Source organism: Anarrhichthys ocellatus, unplaced genomic scaffold, assembly GCF_004355925.1.
Source record: "Anarrhichthys ocellatus isolate YVR2014 unplaced genomic scaffold, GSC_Weel_1.0 scaffold13, whole genome shotgun sequence".
Classification (NCBI taxonomy): domain Eukaryota; kingdom Metazoa; phylum Chordata; class Actinopteri; order Perciformes; family Anarhichadidae; genus Anarrhichthys; species Anarrhichthys ocellatus.
The window spans coordinates 2,117,991-2,141,305 of NW_022280043.1; the positions used below are offsets into that span (position 1 = coordinate 2,117,991).

General features: G+C 42.8%; 1 protein-coding gene across 5 annotated transcripts; it reads right to left on the reverse strand.

Moving 5' to 3' along the window:
- Window positions 1-965: 965 nt before the first annotated feature.
- Window positions 966-23,243, reverse strand: chn2 (chimerin 2). 5 transcript variants are annotated; one of them, XM_031853074.1, is made up of 14 exons: window positions 22,409-23,242; window positions 21,460-21,777; window positions 14,540-14,578; window positions 12,983-13,038; window positions 11,312-11,343; window positions 10,974-11,087; window positions 10,554-10,824; window positions 6,330-6,413; window positions 5,218-5,302; window positions 3,771-3,944; window positions 3,481-3,558; window positions 3,139-3,276; window positions 2,937-3,042; window positions 966-2,326 (listed from the first exon to the last, which is right to left on the reverse strand). In XM_031853074.1, the coding sequence occupies exons 2-14, from the start codon at window positions 21,506-21,508 to the stop codon at window positions 2,155-2,157; spliced, it is 1,398 nt and encodes a 465-aa protein (XP_031708934.1). In that variant the 5' UTR covers window positions 21,509-21,777; window positions 22,409-23,242; the 3' UTR covers window positions 966-2,154. The 5 variants fall into 5 exon arrangements, with proteins under 5 accessions (XP_031708934.1, XP_031708931.1, XP_031708930.1 ...); XM_031853071.1 differs by having other exon boundaries at window positions 21,460-22,521; window positions 23,132-23,240; XM_031853070.1 differs by having other exon boundaries at window positions 21,460-23,242.
- Window positions 23,244-23,315: the final 72 nt, after the last annotated feature.

Here is a 23,315-nt window from a genome sequence, read left to right on the forward strand (position 1 = left end):
TACATTTTGTAGGGAATAACATCCAAACTAAAACAGTATCTGAATACAAAATGATCTTGTTGAACCCTGAGTAGGAAACAAAGTGTTCGAGTTAATATTCAAGTTATTTGAGAACAATTCTTATACAGGAGGGGAAAATTCCTGGCATACTCATAGCTCTGTCAAATAAAATGTCACATGAGTCCACAAGAGAAGTGACTCTTGGTGGGATGATTGATTACAAACGTAAAAATAAACTTGATTATGTAAAAGATCTACAGTATCTTTAATACAGTCACTCACAGGTGATGCATGTCTCTCACACTATAAGCTCTATAACAGGGAGAGCAGAAGTAGCCTATCAGTAGGCAGTAGTTAGAGTGGAATCAGCTCTGTAACATAAACAGGAAGCACAATGTTTCAAAGATGAAAGAAGGCGGTGAGATGTGTGATGGCTGTCAGCATTCTTTTCCTGAAACAATACAAATTAAAAGCTGTGTAAGATTTTGGTTGAGTGAATGTTGACAGCGAATAGAAGCCTCCCAAGTTAAATTGACCAAAAACAAATTGTCTGACGATGCAGTAGAGATAGAAAAGGATGCAATGTCTTTCCCCCATAACAGCCAAGGCTACCATCAAGCATATCAGCATCACATGCTCACAGTATTCAAGTATTGAGTATTTAAGCAACTGTAAGACACACAACATCACAGCTGCTCCATTATGTAAAGCTGTAGCAAAGATAAATACTGCTGGTGTGCATCTCAACTGTTATTTAGTCACCAACTTAAACTAGAAGTAATTCTATTGCAATTCTTTAAATAAATAATAGAGAAAGGAGGTACAATTATTATTTTGAAATCTTCTACCAAAATTACATTCTGATGAAAGCTGACATGAACCAGTGATGTTCTCAGGAACCACAAACAGATTTGAGAGAGAGAGAGAGAGAGAGAGAGAAAGCAGCAAGCCAGAGTTGAACATTGTGGTGCTATTATGTCTTCTCTCACAAAGACCACCACTCAAGTTTTCTTTCCTTTAATAAATCAACATTTGATAAATTACATTTTGAATTACAACCGTCACAAAAATACATTTTGATAAAATGGATTCGTAGAAAGGATTTACGTAAACACATCAAACCAACTGTGAAATAAACATGCTCGGTACCGCTGTAGTATGACTGTTGACTTCTATGGCACTGTGAAGTGAAAGGCAACTACTGCTGCACCGAGTGATGCTGCTGGCATACAAAAAGGAAAGAAATGGGCCCAGATCATATTTTTCCCCTAAACATATCCCAGATTACAGCACGTAAACAGAAATACTACAACACTGGCAGCAGACATGTGTGCAAAGTTTTACAATATGCCTGCAACATGACATGTGAAGTAAAATGAGCAGTATTTAATCCAGCTGTGTATTCCTCACCACAGCACTGAGTGTGTTGCAAAGGAAAATGGTAAATCCACAAACTACTTCTCGTCCGATTCCTTTTCTCTCTCTTGTGAACAGTTTTGTATTTAGACATCGATTCGACACACATCATTCTCAACAGTATATATTATTGTGACAAAAGAACACGATGCAGAGTAAAAGACAAAAATAAACATCTTTACAAAATAAATCTTTACACTTGTTGCAAAAAAGTGCTTCATAAGCGCCCAATTGTCTCATCTCTTAATTTTAGTACACACAGTTAAAATATTGATCATTACATGATCGGATTTTTATCTACATTAAACTTTATATAGCGTTCCCACTAAAATCACAATGAGCACACATGTAATGTGGGAACGTTAACTAGGCTGCTGCTGATTGAGAGATTTCACACGGCGCTGTCATCACGACTGCGTCTACACCAGGTAGTGACAGTCTTCAAATGAAAGAGAGGAGAGAACAGCACTGCAGGTAGGTAAACATACTGGATCCTTTCCCAATATAAAAATGATGGACTTGGCTGGGTATGAAAACCCAAACTTACAGTAACAAGACAATGTCAACACTAAACCAACTTCCAACTAAAACGGTCATGCGAGAAAATAAGCATCTCAAGTTCAATTTGGTCACAAACTATTCTGAAACTTCATCAGAATCAAGGTGGATTGAATTTCCTCTCTGACAGAATAAATAAATGTCCTTCGTTTCAGTTATAAGGCCTGCATGCCTCAGTCCTTAGAATAAGACATCTTCATGCTCTATCATAAGCTGCACCACTAGTTTCTGCTGCCTCATGTCATTCAGGGTTGTCAAGGCATTCTGCTCTGGTGGCTGCATGAGCGTCGGACCGTAGACAATCCCCAGGTTGTCGGCATTCATTAAATTGTCCTTTTCAAACTGTGTCACCCTGTAAAACAAAAGAAGATAACTAGTCTGTCAGCAAAATACAAAAAAAGCTAAATGTTTTCATATGTTTGAATCTGGCATTATTTCTGGATCCTCAACAAATCCCATGAAAAGACAGAAACCAATGAAGTGTTAGTCTGTCTCCCAATACTTTAAGACTTCTAAACAACTTCTTTGGCAAAAAACTATAGTTACAAATATGATTTTTAAAACAGGCTAAATATTTCCTAAAGCAGCTGGGCACTGTAGTCATTAACAAAAGTTACTCAAACAGGAGTAATTGCAAATGTAAATGAATACATTAATAGTTTGCGGATGGTGGTGCTCTGGTGAGTATTTATGGCAATAGTGTGGTGTATGTTGGATCTGCAGTGCTCACGTTCATTGTAATGAAGGAATATATCCTAAAGAGCAACCATTTTAGAACAACGGAGGTCTATGGCACAGAGGCTTATGATAGAAGAGAAGATGCCATTAACGCACCTGTTAAGGGGAATAATTCATTGTTGTTTTAGGTCTTTGCAATGGGGTTGAAGTCAGTTCTTTACATAAAAGAACCAAAAACATTGCATGTCCTTGCATTGGAGACTTGTGTGTGTGTGTGAACTGACCTCTTGAGGTGAGCCATCAGGTAACGTAGGGTCTCGTAGTGGGCGGGGGGGAGCTGCAGCAAACTCTCGTGGATGGCCTCCAGTCTGGATTCAGCATTTGGAATCTCTACATTACATCAGTAATACGATTATTATCAGAGCACTGCAGGGTACCGGTAACTCAGTAATGGCATTGAATAGCCCAGAGTGGAGGAGCGCTTACTTGCAGCTTGAATAAATTTGGAGTACAAGTCAAACGTAATGATTGGAATGGGAAGGTCTCTTAAGTAGAGCTTCAGAGCACCAGCAATGATGTTGATGTCTGCATAGGCACTGGCACTGATGTCAGCCTTTTCACCCTCTGTTGATGAAGAAAATATATATGAATGACATGTAATATTGGATACAATAATATACGTATAAAGGCTGAATATTCTTGTGTACGTCACAAAATAACGGACAGTGCTATTTTGTGCCGTACTGCAGCTGAAACAAGCTCCTCATTTAAAAGTATGAACCCGTGAACTAAAACCTCAGAGACCAAATAAATCTGACGTCAACAAACCTCGGTCAAAGGCAAGCCTCACTTCCTCTATGTGCTCTGAGAAGCCAGACACTCGGTAGAGACCTTCAGATTGCATACCTGCAACAGAAAAAGAAACAGAAACGTTTTTGTGGGGAATTTATTTTCTGATATTTCCCTGCCTCCCATTCTGCACCATCGGCATAATGTAATTGCAGAATACTTGAAATGTTTGAGTTAAGCATTTACTAATCAAACTCTTATGTTCTGCTTTCCTTTCCCTGAAGTGATTGATGGGTTTTAAATGTGATGACTGATTAACTGCATTCTACCTCTCAGCTCTATCTCTCGAATGCAGATGTCCACCACCATGGGCCGTGTTGTGTTGTGAGCTTTGACGAGCGTGGTGAGGTCACAGCTGTACACTTTCTTTATCCTGCGCAGGTCCGGCTGGCAGTCGCTGGGAACCAGTTTGGAGCACTGTTTGTGTACATTCAGCCCACAATCTAGAAGAGCAAGAGGGAGAGGGAGAGAGAGAGAGAGAGAGAGAGAGAGAGAGAGAGAGAGAGAGAAAATAGTCTCAGACTGATGATCACACAACCATCACAGCAGGCTTAAGACAGCAGTCAGAAAAGGTTTCCCAGAGTCAGCTAAGCTATCTCCATGCCCTGCGCCAAAGGTAGACAGCAGCGAACAGTGCAGCATGGGTGGGGGTTCTCGTAGTGGTTTCAGCCACATGAAGCGTGCTGGACAGCTGGCTAGAGCAGAGTGTGTGTGTGAGAAACACACCTGCTTGTGTGGCGGCACCGCTTGGAATGAAGGTTTTTGAGGAGCCATACTTGTAGACGGTGGGTGTCCGACTGAATTCGTTCATCACAAAGATGTTTTTTTTACCGCCTGAGCGACGTTAACGCTGGTCTGCTGATTGGGGGTGCTCACTCTCAGTCAGTGCTCGCAGAGAGAATGTAAAAAAAAATGGGCGCTAGGGAGTGAGAGAGAGAGAGAGAGAGAGAGAGAGGACAAAAAAGTCTCTCCTGTTTCACATAGCACGAGGTGTCTGATACCAGCGTTTGCCTCTGGCTTATCAGCGTGGCAAATGTCTCAACAACAAACACTCTGTTTAGGAAGAAAGCCACCAGGTCCAATGATGTGCACATCAGTTTCATGTCTGTGCAGTGAGCGAATCTTGTGACTAGGGAGGTCATAAACACTCCACTGAGCTCTCATACGCAATCAATCACTTATATCTGCTGCTATATTAGGTCACAATTACAGTGCATTTGGCCTGTGTTTGACCTGCATTTGACCTGCATTTTATCATCATCTATTTGTAGTGATTTGTGTCGACAGAGGAACATTAATTAGATTGGCATATAAATACTGTCAGCGTACTGCATCCCATGGCATATATTTGCACAGTAACCAGTTATAAGGGAATTAGAAAAACAGCGTGTAAAAACATCCAGTTGCCTTTCAGTTGGCACGGGTTCAAAAAGGGTGACCGCAGTTATAGCTGTGATTATATAAAAGTGTTGCTGTGAAAAGAATGAGCTTTGACGAATCACTGACAGGATCTCAACTTGTTTGTCGCAGACACAACAGGAAAATGACCATAAAAGGGCCATAATGGATCCCACCATTTCAGAAGGACATGCATCTGAAACATCCGCGACAGGACAGAGTCAGCCACAGATCACACACTACTTGTGTAATCCAACACACACGTGACCTTCTTTGTGTAATCCGTGACATGCAACTTCTTTAATGGAGTGTAGTTACCTGAGCAGCGGACACCCTGGGCGATGAGGCCCCACATGAAGTTGGCACAGTACTCGCACCAGTGCGGCCCTCGAAAGGTGTGTACCTGTGGTTTAGAGAGGACATGGTCATACACACACAAACACATACTGCAAGTCGTTGCTACGTCCAGTCCAAACTGGACAAACTGTCTTTTCATGTACTGGACAGAGATTACTTTGTGATCCCAAGCTACAGTGGATGGGACCCCCTTGCCAAATTAGAGCATTTGTATATACAAGGCAGATTAAAGGATTTACTATAATGTGTCTGGCATCTGCTCCTGGGCAATCGGATACATGCAGGCAGCCACAGAGGCAAGCCTGCAGGTCAAAATAACAGATGTACACCCACTGTGCACCCTAAAAACACAGCTAAGATGACAAATAGGAGGAGACTGATGAGTGAAGAGGGTATACAGCAGGTGGTAAGTGGAGGCTTTTTTGTTCTTTTTCAAAGGGGAGCATACACAAAAAGCTGAGGGTCATTATAACCTGCCTGTTCACTGAAACCCAAGATACAATTGCAAGAATGTTGAGTCGCCAAGAGGCAAAGTAAATTCTCCTTTGTGTATCTAAAAAACCATAACCTCTTTTCTGCTTTCCACAATGTACTACATGCACTTACGCTCTGACTGAGTGGAGGACTTTACAATACTTTTCAACTCTATAACTGTTTTATTTTACAAAATCAGCAGCCTAAAACATAAAAGGGATCAGAGAGCTTTAAAATCAATGCCAATCAATGTGCTCTGCTAATGGCTTGCAGTAAAGTGTATCCATTAGTTCCCCTCAGTGCATATGGGTGTCAGCTGCATGTGTTGTCATTAAAACAGCAACATACACGACGGTCAATGATGGGACGAGCAGACATCCGAGGCAGGCAAAGACACATCTGTAAATGCGTCTGTCATAGGGATTACTTAACCACTGCAAAAACAAACAAACAGTGAGAGCTAATAGAAAACGGCTGAAAATGTATTCGTTCTTTAGGGGGGAAAAATATATATATATATATATATATATATATATATATATGAATAAATATCAAGTTGTCTGCAGCCATCAAACTGTTCTTAACAAAAACCTGCTCACCTTGAAATTGTGTATCTTCTCGTAGAAGCACTGCTTCTCCGGTGTTTCTTTCAAGGCACTCCGTCGCACCAGAGGTGAGGATATCTGTGGACAGGAGGCCAACAGTTTAATAGGCTTCCACAGAAGTGTTCCCTTGCTCCCCAGTTTGACTCCCAGAGCCAACGCCAGCAGCTCCTGACGCTTCCTCTCATGTCTTTTAGCCTTGTGGGTGATCAACTCCCCTCCTCTGTTTTCTTCAGCGTCCATGTTGGCCTGGTCGGGTTCCCACAGACTCTCCAGCTCCTCTGGGGAAAGATGTTCGGGGGAGACGTGGGTGCTGTGCAGCAGACGTTGCCGGCAACAGCCCAGCGCAGAGGTGGCAGCTACACTCCACTCCCCTCTGACCCAGGAGGGCGACTGACGACGGCCAACACGGGGTTGACTCTGCATCTGGTCTGATTCCAGTGGTAGCAGCGAGCGAGAAGAGCAGAGGGAACGGGGTCGGTATAGTGGGCGGCCTGAGGGCAGGAGTGTGCCTCACACAATGGCCCTCTTTCACACACCCAGAAAGGAAAGAGGGAGAGAACAGGGTCTCTGATAGGGAGGGGCCAGGAGTATGAGAGTGAGGCAAATGCTCTGTAAAGCAGGATCAATAGTGCAGATGCCCTCTTTATAGCACAGAGCGCACACCCATTAGCACGCTGCCTTGCGGACACACGCCACTCCACTGGAGATAATACTGAACTGCCAGCGGCTCCCAGTCAGTGCTGGGTCTTCTAAACAGGCCAGTCGACTGCTCAAAGACTGACCAAAGACTCTCTGGTCTGACAGAGCCGGGGCTGTGTCCTCGTAACTCAAACAGATCTTGACCTCCGGCTGTGTCAGTTGGCTGGTGGAATTCCCCACTCTGCTGTCCAGACTGGGTCTCCCAGACACTCTGACTGCAGACTACTCCCGCCAATCACAATCATTCCTCTCGGACCAGCAGAGCCAGACCATCAACTGGGATTGGGAGGGATTACTGCCATAATCCTTACACAGGGAATAATCCGGCAGTGCCCAAAATCCAAGTAAAATCCCACAGCAGGCTCATTTGCAGGTCTGCAGCCAAATAGTATTTTGGCCGTGGGGGGAGGCTGCTGCTGCTATGTTCGTGATGAATTTGTCCCTATTAGCTTGTAAACAACCAGTAAACGGCACCAGAAGGCACCAGAAGGCCAGCAGTGCAAACTACATGTCAAATAACAAGCATCTGCAAGACTTTATGCCAAACGAGCTATTTTACAGATCAGCTAAACCTGAACATGGGAAGACATGACGAGAGAAAAAAAAGGTTGAACTAATTAATTAAACAGGGAGGACGAGTCAGGAAGTCAGTAAGCATTGGATTTGTGATGATAAAGAGCCGGCGCAAAAGCAGAGTGCGAAGGCGGAGAGCAAAAGACCCAAAAGGGCAACTGCAAAGCTGAGATAAAATGAAAAGGATTGGCAGCTTACAGACGCAGGAGCAAAGTCAAAAAAATGCTGTGGCCATTTTGTGTACCAGCTATTTCTTTTTGTCTCTGGTGTCTGGAGGCAACAGTTGATAGCCGATAGCTGAAAGAGCGACAGGACAGGTGAAGATTTTTGTCATTGTGGTTGGCATTCCTTGAAAAGACCTAGACATACCACGCTATACAACTCAGCTCTACAGCTAAGTCCGAGGGGACAGATGAGGAATAGACCACGCAGAGATATTTTAGCCTTGCGAGGTTGGAGGGAGGGAGGACGAGGGGCTGCACTCTTTGTCTGCGGGGCAGATGGCTTCTTGTCTCTTAAAGAAGAGCTCGGCAGAAAGGACACAAAAGGTGGTCACACAACAAGCTCCGCTTTCTTTTCAGTGGCTTGGCTCTTTTATTCCTGCAGGGCTTTGTGAGAGCACAGCTGAGCGGACTCTGTTGTGACCATAGAGTACATGGAATCATGGGGAAAACGGCACAGTGGGCACCGACAGAGTATGACAACAGGATACAACTACCCACATCCCAGACAAAACAGCCCTAACAACATCTCTGACAAAGAGGAAAGAAGACAGTCTGTGACGGGTAGAAGCAGTCAAAGATATCGGCCAATATTCAAAATTGTAAGAAACTGCCACTTTTGTCTTTAGTGGGAACACTGAAGATTGGTCTATTTTTCTGTGTCTGCATTTGAAAAGTCTGCAAATGTACACTTACAATGCTGTGCGAGGAGCATTTATACATTTTAAAACTAAAACACGTAAATGGCTTCTTTTTTTTTAGCGTGAGATTAAACCAGTGTGGTGAGTATCAGGAGAAATGTGGCAGAGGTTTTGGCCACTTAGGAAATTCTTTCCAATGCAAAGAGAACGAAATTCAGGAGGTTGATCTACAGGTTGAGTCGCAGTCGCACCCCCCCACCCGACCACCTCACCTTCTGGGAGCATTTTAATTACACAGGAATTTTGCAGTCACAGCAATATGGCGGTATCAACCTTACACCGAGTAAATACACGTGAGCGTTCGCCATACAGTGAAGCCCCTGTGGCTGTAACGCCTCAGGGCGTGGCTGTGTAATTGGTAAACATGAAGTTCAAAAAGACACCACAGATTGGAGCCTTCGGGCCAGGTCTCTGCTTCTTGGACACGTAATATTGGAGCAGACAGAAAACACTTCTCCTCCTTTGACTGGCAGGTGGTTTTTCAAACGCTGTCTGACGAAGCCTGCCGTCATCAGAGCCGTCACCGACTCCGATCCTTGTGTATCAAACTTGGCAGGAGAAAAATTAAGTCAGCTTTACAAAAATGCGCAGAGATAACTGACCATGTGACATTTAGACGTGCTCCAGATTTACTCGCCTAGTGGAGCTTAATTGGAGGCTGCAGTCCACGCATTTACAAACAGTATCGCTGCAACTCGAACAGAATGCAACAGCGCTGGACACTGTTCAGGAAAGCACTGTGTTAAGCAAACATGGGTTAGTCTGTGTGTCTTAGAGCATTTGTGATGGCAGTCCACTGCTCCAAGTGGCTTCCTAGAGGTTGGTAGTGGCATGTAGGCTGACATCTTAAAGACAACGAATCCTCAAAGAAAAAAAAACCTGGTCTTCAAGCTGAGAGACACAAGAAGGATCCATCAGAAGAAAGAAGAAGAAAATATCAGTATATGTTGATAAAAAGAGCCGGGTGTGAATCTTAGTTCCACCATCGGCCCAGAAATAGAGGAGGAAACGAGTTAAGATTGCCACCTAGTGGAAGGATAGTTTGGATTCTGCCCCGGTAAGAAAACAGACGTTCCTCGTTCCTCACTGGTAAATCATTCACAGACTTTAATCTGACAACAGCTCACGAGTGCCAATGCATACAATGTGCAATTTGTCTCACCCAAGATCAGTGTGTCTGATACGCGTGGCAGGCTGAGCAAAGTCCCAGTCCCCTTGGTCATCATTACCTCTCAGTAGACGCAACGAGGCATGGCAGCAGTGAACACAGCCAGGGGCTACAGGGATAATGTAAGTCTCATTCACTGGACAAAGTGTCCTCTCAGTAGCACTCTCATCCTACTGGAGATGTACTGGTGATGTTCAGAAGCATGGAAGTAAATGTACCGGATCATTTGCATGTACTGAGATGATGAAGTGTGACGATTGTTCTAAATAAGATATATTGCTTCAGAAAAAACTAATTTTATATATATATACATATATATATATATACACATATATATATATATATATACATATATATATATACATATACATATATACACATATATATACATATATACATATATACATACACATACACACACACACACACACACACACACATTACTGGACTGTAAGTAACCAGAGTCTTTATCGAGGGGATTTTGATAGCAATTTGAAGTTACTGATCCCGGCCAAGAATGTTGTTTTAACATATTTTATAGGGATTAAACAAATAAACATATATCATTTTAATTAATCATCCCTAGAGGTGCTGGTACGTATATCTTGTTACCTTTATACAGAAGCAGACACGCCGTTTCCCTGTTTCAAGTATGCTAGGTTAAGCTATTTGATTATAGCTCTTTCAATTCCTTGAGTCATCATTTGGACTCTAGATAAGACAGTAGGTCGGCTACACAACAGCATCTGTGAAGCAGTATCTTGCTAGGTAGATACTTTAACTCTGAACCTTTCAAATAGCCTCTCTACTGCACACAAAAGGACGGTACACTTCCACGATCGGTCATAAAACTCACCTTTTCATCTCTCTGGAAGGTGACCCTGCGTGGTTCTGTGTGTCCACGGCTCAGCCTGTGCACCATCTTGTCCTTGAGCAACGAGGTGTAACCGAGATGCTCGTAGATGGGGTTGGTGGTCATTTTGGCGATGTACTCCGCCGCCTTGGTCTCGATGTAGAGAGTGATGAGGGCATCCGTCACAAGGTCATGGACCGACTCAAACCTCTTCTCCCCGACAAAGTGCTTCCCGTCATAAAACAGTCTGTAGTTGAGGGTCTGGTGCCCAAACCTGGATTGAGATACATGAAGACGGAGACGGGAGCAGAGGTGGAATCGGTTGAGTGGATGAAAAAAAGAGACAAAAGGTGGCGACTCAGCGAGGACTGATATGGCCGACCTTTCGGGGGATTCTGTGCTGCATACTGATGGTTTTGGTACCTTAAGGCCAAGGTGTGAGTTCCTGGCTGTCTTTGGCTTTCCCTGATGAGGTAAGCACCCTCTGCTCCCGCCAGAAGCTCATCTGCATATTCCCGAGAGATCATGCCATGAAATCTGTAAAAAAAAAAAAAAAAAGTATAACTCTTCCTCCAATGTGATTTCATACTCAAATACATAGAAGAGAAACACATACACACACATTACACATCCAACCACTTAAACCCAAACCACATCGAATGCAAGGAAGTCATGATAAAGAAAACTATCCTCTGCACACAGCAATATTTGGAAAAAAAGGCAAAAAAAACAAACAATGGGAGTAATGAAGTCACACTCACTCTCTGCCGTAGTATTTGGGTCTGTTTTCCATCTGTAAAGAAGAAGAAGAAGAACAAGGAGACATATTGGCTGGAGCAATACGATATGAAAGCTCAATTAAATGGCTTTGCGAATTGTTCTTGCAGCCTGTCTGAAAGATAAAGGACTACACACCAGAGGACAGATTATCTCCATGTGTGCCCCCGCGTCTATTCGCAGCTACCACACCGTAAAGCCAAATCACAGAGTGTGGAGATGAATTAGAGGCAGTGCAATAAAACAGCTGGTGATAGACGGCCAGCTGCAAAGAATTAATATTTAGTGTGTTACTGTGTCACGCCAGGGTGTGTAGTGTGTCTGCATCAAAGGACAAAACAAAGATCTCATCTTACACAAACATCAAACATGTTTTTATCCACATCCGCTTACAGATGATAGTGCAGAATCTCTTTTAAAACTCAAAGCTATGATCACAGTGGATTTGGTAATATGTCGAACATCATTTTGCGCTTTGATTTAACGGGTAGCCAGTAATCTCACACAGCCGGCCCACAACTTTCACTTTGCTCATCACAGCGTGGCAAGACTCGAAATAGGATGAGACATGCATCATTTCTGGTACAACAGAAGCTCGACAGTTCTCTCAGTGAGGGCAGTAACAAGTATCGTAACTTGTTCCTTAGCTTTATTCACATAGCTCAGGGAATAAAGTCTATGCTTGCAATGAGTTACTCTACTTGCTACTCCTAAAACGATAGTCAGGTGCCCATATGAACATTGAAACAGGGTTTTTCTTGCTCTAATCAGTCCCTCTCGATCCCTTCCTGTTGCGCTTCCAACGTAAGTGATGGGGGACATCAGATCCTCTTTCTGTGCAAAAATGTGTTCCAACGTTTATCAGAAGCTATGAAGAGGTTTCAGCTGTCTGCGTCGACAAATCAAGTGGATATCATCTGGAGTTAGTCCTATTAGTTGTGATCCTATCTTCTAAATCTTTTAGGTTGAAATGTGCTCGCTACATAACAGATGATCAGCAGTTATGTCCTTCAGGCAGCATTAAATACATTTCCTAAAGGCAAAGAATAAGCCATGCAGTTGGAGGATCAGCGTTTGAGTTACTTATGAGGTGTGGGAGTTTCAAGAAGCCGCGAGTCAATCCCCGTAGGTTACCGATTGGTCTGGCTACCCGCTGCTAGACTCGATCATGTCTCAGTGAATACTTCCAGCCTACAACTGGAGAGTGAACACTGAGTTTGTAAGGTGCAGTGTGGCTGTATGGCTGTCAGCTGTAAAGGAAATAAAAAAACTCTTAGAAATAAGGTGGTTCAGTTTGAACCTTAGTAGTTTATTGTCATACGACATTGCATCACATCTTTTTGTATGAATCATGAAATATAAATATTATTGTGATTTTTTAAATGTGTATATTTCATTTTAACCACATAGAGTAATGCTGAGAGAATTACTCAGTTAATCAATGAGCCATTGACAGTAAAATACCAAACAGCCGCTGTTGTGATTATTACAGGTTTTCTATGCTGATTTCATAAACCCCCAGTTGGTTTCTGAGAATGTGGCATTTGCTATTATTTACTCATATTTTACAAAGTAAATGGTTAATAAAAATATAAAACCAATCCATTAAGCCCAAGACAGGAGCCTATTGTAAACAGATTTACAGATGTACTGACCTCCTGAGGACACGTGAGCCTCTTTGGCCTCGGGGCTTCCTGCTGTAGTTGGTACACTGTTAGAGAAACACATGTATGTTAATTAAGGCCCTCTGCCCCTCTGAGCTATGCACACAGCTCAGTACAAGTTGTAATTACATGCATTTTGTAGATTTGTTACCAAAATAACAGGAAACTAAATGATGTAGTGCAGCTTTCAGCCACCAGACATCAAACAATATATGCACTTAACAGCCTTTAGTCTGGCTCCTGTCTGCAGCTGTGACTCAGTGCAAAGGTAACAAGGTACCACAGGAGCCATTAGCTCATATATGCAACGCTAAGCAGTCGGTGGTTTACATGACAGGAGCCATGTATCTTCAATCCATCTGTGTGAATTAAGACCTATTGTTGTGCACAATACTGGAAAACCCAAATACTTCAAATACACACATGCTGCAAACCCATGCTTCTCTGTATTCGATGTACTTAACGTATTGAAAAGAATATGTAGCTGAGTGAGCTTCCTTTCTTTGTATCCAATTTTTAATCCATCCGTCTAGAACTTAAACTCTTTTGTCTGACAAACTGCCACATTTCCAAATGAGACTACATAAAAATCCTGCCATATTAACCGTCTTTGTTGTTTTAAACTTTAATGCACTTGCTAGATGGGGCATGAGAGAAACGTGGCAGTCTAGAACCCTGTGAAAGGTGGATGAAGACCAGTGTCCTCATTTCTAACAACCGCTCCGGTATTACAGCAAAGAAATCGCTGTGTGAGGTTGAGCTAAGTCTTCTCTGCAGCAGATTCTCCGGGCTGGGGAAGGAAGACTCCTGACTGTGAATGTTCATGTTTTGTCAGGCTGACTTAAGCCAACCAGCGAGATCTGGACATCATCCATTGCTGTGACACAGCGAGCTCTAAAAATACCTCAGCAGAGGACCGGAGGAGTCAGGAGAAGATGGGAGACTTCAGAAACCCGGCATTGTCGGAAAATTATACGGAAGAGACATTTAATTACAGGAAAATGTTTATAAACGCTTTAAATCGTAATTGGTTGAACTGTAATCAGTGTAAGGACAGACGCAGTGTTAAGCTGAAAGTATTTGTGCTCTGCTTCGACAAATGCACCACATATTTACACATTTCCACCCACTTGGCAATAACACTGTATAATGAAGTGGGTGTCCCGAGGACCCTATTTCAGCTGAGCCTATTTGCAGGTAGAAAACCGTATTTTCCCTGGATGATGGTAACCTATTTTACTCTGAGATCAGCAATCCGCTGCTTTGCATTTGTGCTTGTGTTGTGTAGGCGAGTGTGTTTGAGTGTGTCTTTTGTGTGTGTGTGTGTGTGTGTGTGTGTGTGTGCGCCTTTTGGAACCTGCAGTGTATCTAATTGTACTATATACAACAAAACCTAATTCTTCCAGGTATAGAAAAATGTCTCTTTGTTATTTATAGATCACAAATAAACGTGCCGTTATTTAATAAAGAAACACACCAAAGGCCAAAGTCAGGTCAAGTCAGTCAAAAACATTGCTAATCAGCATATGAAATGAATGAATTACTCACAGTAGGACTTCCATATGGGCGGTTGGTAATCCTCAGGGTCTGTAAAAGACAAAAAATAAAGCAGGTTTCTGTTATTAACTCGCAGTGGTGTGAATAGTGCGTGCCCTGTTGTCTGTTGCATTAAAATCTCCATTTCTAAACCTTTCCCAGTGGACTGACTGTGAGCCCTCCGCCATGATTATGTCACTGTTGTTTATCTCTCTGGTATAATTATGCATATGGCTTCCTTCACACTGTGCAGCTGCCTCTTGAGATGCACCAGTGAATGCACTTCTAATCAGTGTGTCTGCTTCAAGGACAATCAATACAGACGCCTGTGTGTTTCACTAAACACCGAGGAGGAAAACAGCTGATCTATATTACCCACCGGCCGAAAAACACGGGAATACAAACACACCAATCGAAATGTAAGTAAATACAATTTACATCTCACAACCCACGGGAAGAGGTTCCTCTGTGAAACATGGTGGCTGAGTTATGATTATGTGAACACATTGCTGAAATATATGATGGTGCTATTATATTAGCATGAAAAGAGGTAGAGAGGTGATGAAGTAAACGTCCTGTAGCAAATGATAAAAGTAATGACTTGTAATAAAATGCGTCACTGAACGAGTCAAAAATGTTGCACAATTTGCTACCGTACTACACTGCCAGTACTGTAATAAAGTGCCTGGCTAGCATATTTATTACTCATAATATAATAATGATGTTGACAAAACATTTAACTACATCTCTCACCACAGCAACTCCATAACATGCTGGTTATCGTTTGATGCCGTTGACCCATAGGCACGTTACTGCACGGCCTATGTTCACACAGTGAGACACTCATACGGTATCAAACATGCTGGTCTATAGCTATCACATAGGCGGATGACACTAAATGCCAAATGCACAAGATAGCTGACAATAAATGATTAATCTGCCCCTCAGTTTAGTGCAATATCTCTCACTACACTCCCAGCCCCACTGCTGAAGGACTCAATCGACTGTGTGGATAATGAATCATGTTGGTCCAGAAGATACATGTCGCTCATTTAAAACATTCCTTTGCACTCATCAGCAGATCAACACCACACCCCTCTGAGAGAAGTAAAAAAAAAAAAAACACGCATGAGAGGGCATGAAAACCAGTGAGCACTTGTTAGACGTCTGCACTGACGTAAGGGCAGCAAACTTACTCACATATTTGGCATCAATGTTAAAAACCGTCCTGCTAGTTCTCTGAGAGTCACTGTATATTCTCGTGCTATATTTATCCGTATAAGTGACGGCACTTAAAGAGCATTTCCCTTCATGCAGTTTTCTCTGCTGACTGCAGCAGGAGGCCGGTTGCAACATTATCAAAACACACCAAATGCTCGTCGTCGCTTCTCATCGTAATAGTCCTGTTACTTTGGAAAGAGATGGATTTATTACACAGGAAAGACAAGAGAGGTGCATATGATCAAATGATGAATAATTATGCAAATTCTGAAAAAAAAGCAGCTTGACTTAAGAGGTGGATGTTGTGAGAGTAAACGATGTTGCTAAAGCCCTCCACAGAACGTCTGCCTTCAAATGCGATGTGATGTGTGGCCAAGCTGCCTCGGAGAATGTATTGTCCCAACGCTGAAGGCTTTGTCACTGTGTATTGCACCCGCAACAGTCTGAAAGATTTATTCCACTGCGGCTTGTTTAAAGAATGTGATTTCATCTGGTCGGCTGCCAAATACTCGCTTTTCAATCTGATTCGTTGTGATGAAGAACGGCATTTCAGTCCGGAGCTCAGCAGCAGCTTCGGCTCGGAAAAAAAGGGGGCTCTTCAGGGGTCGATTCTGATGCAAACACCAGCTACACTGTATGTACCCGCTCTCAAACAAATACAGACACATATGCGCACACAAGCAGGAAAAGAACATCAAACAGAATTTCTAAGCAGCTCAGAGTTTGTGCGGTGGCTGATGATCAGGGAGAATTTAAAATTCTGGAGCAGCCAAAGGGATTTTTCCGCCCAAAGACACAGCTATTAATTGTGTTGCCCTCCATTACTCTCCAGTCAGAGGCATTCGATAAAATAATTACCGACGGGTATTTGCTTGGGTGACAAAGAGAATATGTGATGAATGAAGATCAAGCGTTCATCCCCTGAGATAACGTCTGCTCTGGAGTCTGTGCACGTGCAAAAAGAAGTATATAAATATAAATCTACGTCAGCACATAAAACAATAACTTGTGGATGACAACAGGTTTAGAGCCTTTTATGACCTGAGGGTCGTGTTCAATATCACCCATATTAGTAAAGAAAAAAAGGCAGATGTCAACAGAAGACATAAAGATGTCGACACAACCAATAGAGTAGCTTTATATTGACTTAAAAACTGCGTATTCAGCTGTAGCCTTGCCTGAATGTAAAATACCTACAACAACAAGAAATACCCGCAGAAATAATGTAATTGACTATTTACACAGAGTTAATATGGAGCCGATCATCTTTCACTTGCCTTATCCTCACAACAATATAGATAGTGTTTTATATTGTATATTTAACGTCTGTTTTGTCAGGCAAGCAGAAGTGCCTGTTTCTTTACAGCCAGGTAAACATACCCCCATAACAAAGAATGGTCTTCAGGGTTTGGACCTGAGAACCAGGAAGCTTGGCCCACTGATGCACCATGGGACAGGATTTTGGAGTACGAGACAGGAATTTCTCTTTCCAACAACCTGGATTATGCCAAAGAGAGAGGAGCTCAAACTATTTCTAAAAAGATGGAAACGACCAGGATAGATTCATCACAGTTAATGAGCAAATAGTCTTTGAACACTCTACAGACAGAAATAGTATCACTCTTTGTGCATTTGAGATGTGTTCTGTTTCTCAACACTTAGAATCCTCTGCCAGTAGAAGCAAATGTATGCTGGACTCACAGCGCTAAATCATCTATCCTCTCCTCCCTTTGCCGGTCACTAATTAATACTAGCTGTGACTTCAAGGTCCGTCTGCAAACACACACAGCTCAGTGCACCATATCTTCTATGCTGTCTAATTGCAAGATACTGGCAACACATCTAACCTGGCAGCTTAACACAAGAGGTCTGAAATGAATCGCAGGCGTCTTAAATCAGGACTGTTTTCACGATCACCTTGTTAGCATTACACTCGTGGAAAGGAGTCTCCTTATGAATAAACGTACATGCAGCTGCTCCTCTATGTTGGTGTTGGTGGTCTTTTGTTTGTTTTGGTGGACCTCCAGTCTGTTGTGCCGGGCCATTGTGACATCCTCTGTGACCCCATCTCTTCTGGTGACCCTGAGGGTCATTGTTATAGTGACCCTGACTGAGCATTGAGGATAATGATGACGTAATACGTTGGTATAGACACAGTGCACCACGGCCACATATTTCATCCCAGCATTTGTACTGTGTTGATTAAAAGCATTTCTCTAGAGCTAGAATATTAGGCTAGCTGGAGGATTTTAGATGACTCCACACAGTCTCATCTCTGGAATGTTATGAGCACCTTACTTCTTGTCGTCGCATTTTCAATACTTTGATGTCCTGGAAGGATAAGATAAGCCGTTATTGATCCCCAGAGGGGAGATTCAGAGTTAGGAGGATCCATTCTGACAGTGGGATCAAGCTTGGTTCGGGAAGTAAAGAAGTAAGACTTGAATTGGCTATTCGTCAGACTTATAGACAAAAACATAATTCAAAATAATAACTTAATTGACCCTTGATTAAAAGAGAAACAAAATAGATGTACAGACATTTATATTTTAAAGCCTGTAATGTATTGCCAGTATTTTTCACATATTTAAATGACATACAGAAGCAACACATTCTGGAGTACTCAGACACACACACACACACACACACACACACACACACACACACACACACACACACACACACACTATAGAGTCAGTGGGATGCAGCAGAGCTGCAGCAGAGACACCATCTGTGTGTTACACTTTTCCAAAACAAGCATTTCAACACTGCCTTACTGCTGACCAGATAATATGGTACAGGTATAAGTGTGCCTATCTGCAGTGTGTTTGTGTGCTACTGGGAAACTGTATGTTCTTCTCTCAACACGACACTTAGAGTCTATTGATGTAATTAATACAGGATTGACTACAGGGATATGCTAAACCAGAAATTAAATACTTGGGGGACGACCCCCCCCCCTCCCTCCCTCGCTGATGCTGCAAAACACGCAGATCATCTTAGTCAGTCAGCGTACGCGACACAAATCCAGTCCGACATGATGATACTGGTTAGGACAAGAAATAGATGTGGTGGAAAGATTTGGAGGTGAACTGCAGCATTTGCCCGACACACGTGCAGGATCGTGTCGAGCAGACAGCTTCTCTGTAATACATGGCTGTAATTCTGCCTCCCTGACCAATTTTGTCATTTAAGGCCGAGAGCTCAAGGAATGCTTTCATGCTCTATCCCTCAATTTATTTTCAAAGTTTTATTTCCTGGAGCCTTCTGGAAAAGGGTGTGCTGCTGGTACGGTACATGCTTCAATGTCCACCCGTGCCAAGAATGTGTAGGAATCTCCCTGAACAGAAAATAGCTTTCCAGAGAAAGGAAGAGATTGCAACATATGTGCTGCAATCGCATTGCAATCCTTTCAGTTTGTCAGTTATCTTGTTTAATTGCGAGTACATCTATTGTGCACCTGTGTATAGAGGGGGTGCAGGAATGAGTCGCAAAACCCAGAAATGAGTTTGCATTTTTGCACTTCTGGTTTCCTCGTCTCAATGGGTGTTTTTAACAGGTTTTTTGGTTAGCTGCCTGAAATAAGGCCTGTGGTTAACACAAGCTTCGAAGATTTTAACGTTTCCTTTTACAATATATAAACATTTTGAAGCTTTTACGTGTTTTTAAAAAGGGCGGTTACTAACAAGTGGCTAAATGAGACGTCATCACGCCGGCTAGTCCGCCTTCACAGCCTCTTGTATGCGACCCTGGTGTAGTTCATTTACAGCCTAACGTTAGCTTTTTGCTGAACATGTAAAACGTGTATTATCATAACGATGGTTTGCCACCGAGCTTATTTTCTGCAATAATCCAAAATGGAAAAATCCCATTGGTTTCAACTTCAGGGTTGGCCTACAAAAAAACCCCATCATCTCATGTTCCTTCATTTCAATAATTTGCAGGAAGTACAGAAATAAATCAATGTCGGCTCACATAATACAATTACTGTTGGCGCTATCAAAGGTCAATAATCAGCACATAAAGCTGCCATCAGCGACACAAGTTGGATTAACTTTATGTACACACTCGGCCCCAAACAACAGCCTCCAAACAAGATTACTAGATAGACTTATCATCAGAAGCAGCTGAAATAACTGCACCCACAGCGCTTTGTTTGCAGCCAGGACTGACGACCCTAATATGGAGCAGAAATTGAGCCAAGATTCATTTTCGGAGTCATATGCCTCATAGACAAGATTATTCAAATGTTGTGTCTGACTGCCAAAGAGCTCCGCATGAAAATAATAATACCCTTGTAACAACCACTCTATCCCTGGCAGCAGCGCAGCTTGTAACCTCTGATAATTATATTGAGAGCCCAGAAGTAATGACAACCCTCCACTGCCACAGAGAGAAAAGACTTTCCTCTTAAAGCAGCCGTGGTCAAACAGTAAATCCACCGCTTTCTGAAACGCACACATGAGATAATGCTCTGGGAAGCGTGCGGTTGCCGCAGGCTATATCAACTTGGAAGCGATGGTCTGTCCCTAGAGAATACTCAGAGAAATGTGACTCTGCTTTGTGGTGTGGTTGGGGTGCAGAGAGAGCAAGAAAGTTAAACAAATAATAATATGTATACTATACAATGTCCTCACCCTGTAATAAACCTATAGCTTTGCCGTGCGATGTTCAGTTTACTTTTTTTTTTTGTGTGTAGGCGGTAAAAGTATCGCTGCACATTTTGTAGTGTAGACTCTTTGCAGTAAAATATCAAATATTGGTGGAAACGGCAAACATACACAGAAGTGCTGAGCCGGGTATTATAAACAGTTTCTCCCTCCCCTTGTCTCTCTCTCACACACACACACACACACACACACGCCTCTGGTTGTTGGCGGGGCTGCCACATCAAACAGTGCTGTGATAGTGGAGTTTGTACTTTATACCCTGGCAAACATGAGCAATGTGCTTTATCAACACAGAAAGGGATAGACAATGGGACAAGCGTGGAACTGCTATTTCATTTCCTTCTGGGTTTGTTTGACCAGCGGCTGATCCACGTTCTGTTCTCAGTCAGGGAAAATTCAACCCAGACATTTGTAATTTTTACAAATATATAATAGGTGCTGAGCTACACCAAATGATATGATTTGATTTGTAGTTTTGTGAACACTGTGGCAGTATGAACTGTATGATGTCACTCATGTTAGGATTTTGGATACAATGAGACAATGACCCAGCCTGGTGATGCATTTGGGAAAATGCTGGACTACACAGGCCAGAGATGATCCGAACAATCAGCCGAGTGGAAAGTCAATAAGGGAATTATGGGATCTAATGATAACATTCAAACCCAACGTCATACTGGCTGCATCTCAACCCCTCTGCACATGAAAGGTGTCCTTTCCCTCTGATGTTTCCCCCTCTGAACCCAGATATAACGGTAATCTTAAATCACAGCTGCTTTAATAATGTGTTTGTTTATTGCTTACCACGCACGTGTGAGATGGAGAAATAAGAGAATGTCACATTTTGCTGGTGCACATGTTAGGGGTGGCTTTAAGCAAGATAATGACAAAAAGTTGGATTGAAGGCAAATATGTCAAAGTACACGGACAACCAAAGATATGAACGAAGAAATGTCATATTATTATAATAAGCCTATTTTATGATCTTATATCTCACGTGACACGTGTCTATTTTAGAGTGTGGGTTATTTTAACGCTTACCGGAGGACAGAGATGAACCTGAGAGGCTTGAGTTGCTGGATGCTGCCATCCCACAGCCCCGTTTCTCGGCTCGGTTACTCCCGGTTGGCCACGGTGCGCTCACAGCAGCTCGTCCCCGGCGGTGCCTCCATTTCACTCACGCCCCAACGTGCTTCACCTTTGACGGCTCTCTCCCGGTGACTATTTCATGTCTCGTCTCGACCAGAGCCCACCACCCCGTCTCGTCTTGAATCCGCCGATCCTTCCTCTCTCGGCTCGCTGCGAGCCTCGGCGAGGAGCTCCCGCTGCCGCATTCACTGAAGGTGCTGTGCCGCGCCACTGATATAAAAAACACACTCAGTCAAAGCCACAGGAATACACACCGTGGATCAGTTTTTCTCCAGAGCATTTACTCGCACCGGACAGCCTGCAGGTCTAGATGTGTGTCATGCAGAAATGCAGCTATGGTTTCCATGTGCCGCTTTAAGGATTGTAATATACGCTGCAGCGTAGACGCGCCTTCTTAAAGTGAAAGTTTGGAGCGGGGCTGCCAGATGTAAGCAAAAAAAAAAAAAAAAAGCCCCAAAAACACAAAAGACTTCAGGTCTGTTTGCAGAATCCAAAGCAAATGTTACTTTTTGTGTTGAAACAAAAAGGTGAATCCGAGATTCGTGCAAAGACCCAACTATCTGAACCACAGCAGCTTTCATCAGATGGCATGTTATGTTGAAACAGACAGAATGACGTCAGTGCTTTAGCGCCACCTGGTGGGGCTGCTTTCCACACTTCTCCCTGGGATCACACAGGCTAAAGAATGTATGTGCAACTAAAATGTAAGCGGCTATATGTTATCAAAAATAAAATAAGCTTGAAGAACACTATCTTTTCAAATTGCCACCAAGACAGAATTAAGTGAGACCAGCTATTTATACACAGCTGTGTAAGTCTGTTGCACTCACCACCTCCTCACCTGCTCACATGAGCTGTCACAGTCCATCTTCTCTCCAGCTGTGAGTAGCTTCATTTCCAGTGTGCACTGTCTGTCATCACCGCACTCAGCTTATTTTGGAGTTATTCCGCCCCCTAGTGGCCAGACATGAACAACTGCAGCTTTAAAAAATCCAAGCATTTATACAAAAAACATTTGAGTTAACTCAGCTAAACAATTATCAATTTACACACTCGGCAGTCATGGATTATTATCCCATATGGAGTTGTGTTTCTGTCGACCTGATGAATCCAAATACATTACCCAGCTGTCTTTTTCTCTGGTTTGGTCTTCACCAGCTAACCTCTGTCTGTCATCTGCTGCTGGGCAGGTATGGTACACAAAATGCAACTTTAATTGTGTGCCAATGTTGAGAATCAATTTTCCATTGAGGACATTTTTTAAGTTTAAAGTTGTTTTTACACTGGGGATGGCTTGGTTGACTGACAGGTGTCCCGGCCTATCACAGTCAGCCCTGGAGTCTTAACCTAACTATTTATTCTCTAGTTTTTGAAACCAGTCATGTAGTGTCCCAGTTCTGGTACAATATACACAATAACGCAATAATAAATTATAACGTAACGATAGCAGTCTTAAGCTTGTTACTTGTTATCCCATTTGTTTGTCTTCTAGCTTTAGTTGTACAACACTTAACGTTAGCTTGAACCGCTTTAAACAAACAGTTAAAAAAAACAGCTTACTTACCAACTGAGACCAGCCTTCTTTGAAACAGGGATGTGTTCAGCAGATGTACACAAAAAACCTTCAGATTTTCAAAGGCAACTTCGTTTATACGCCGGAAGTTTCCTGCAAGACCGCGTTGAGGTCCTAAACGCCAATGTACAACAACAACAACGACCACGTGACCTAATATGTGTCATATGACTTA

Coding starts and splice junctions, on each gene's coding strand:
- chn2 (XM_031853074.1), bottom strand. CDS start 21,508: ATGGCAGCATCCAGCAACTCAAGCCTCTCAGGTTCATCTCTGTCCTCC. Junction 5,303..6,329: donor AGAAGATACACAATTTCAAG/GTGAGCAGGTTT, acceptor TCTAAACCACAG/GTACACACCTTTCGAGGGCC. Junction 3,277..3,480: donor GAGGCTTGCCTTTGACCGAG/GTTTGTTGACGT, acceptor CTTCATCAACAG/AGGGTGAAAAGGCTGACATC.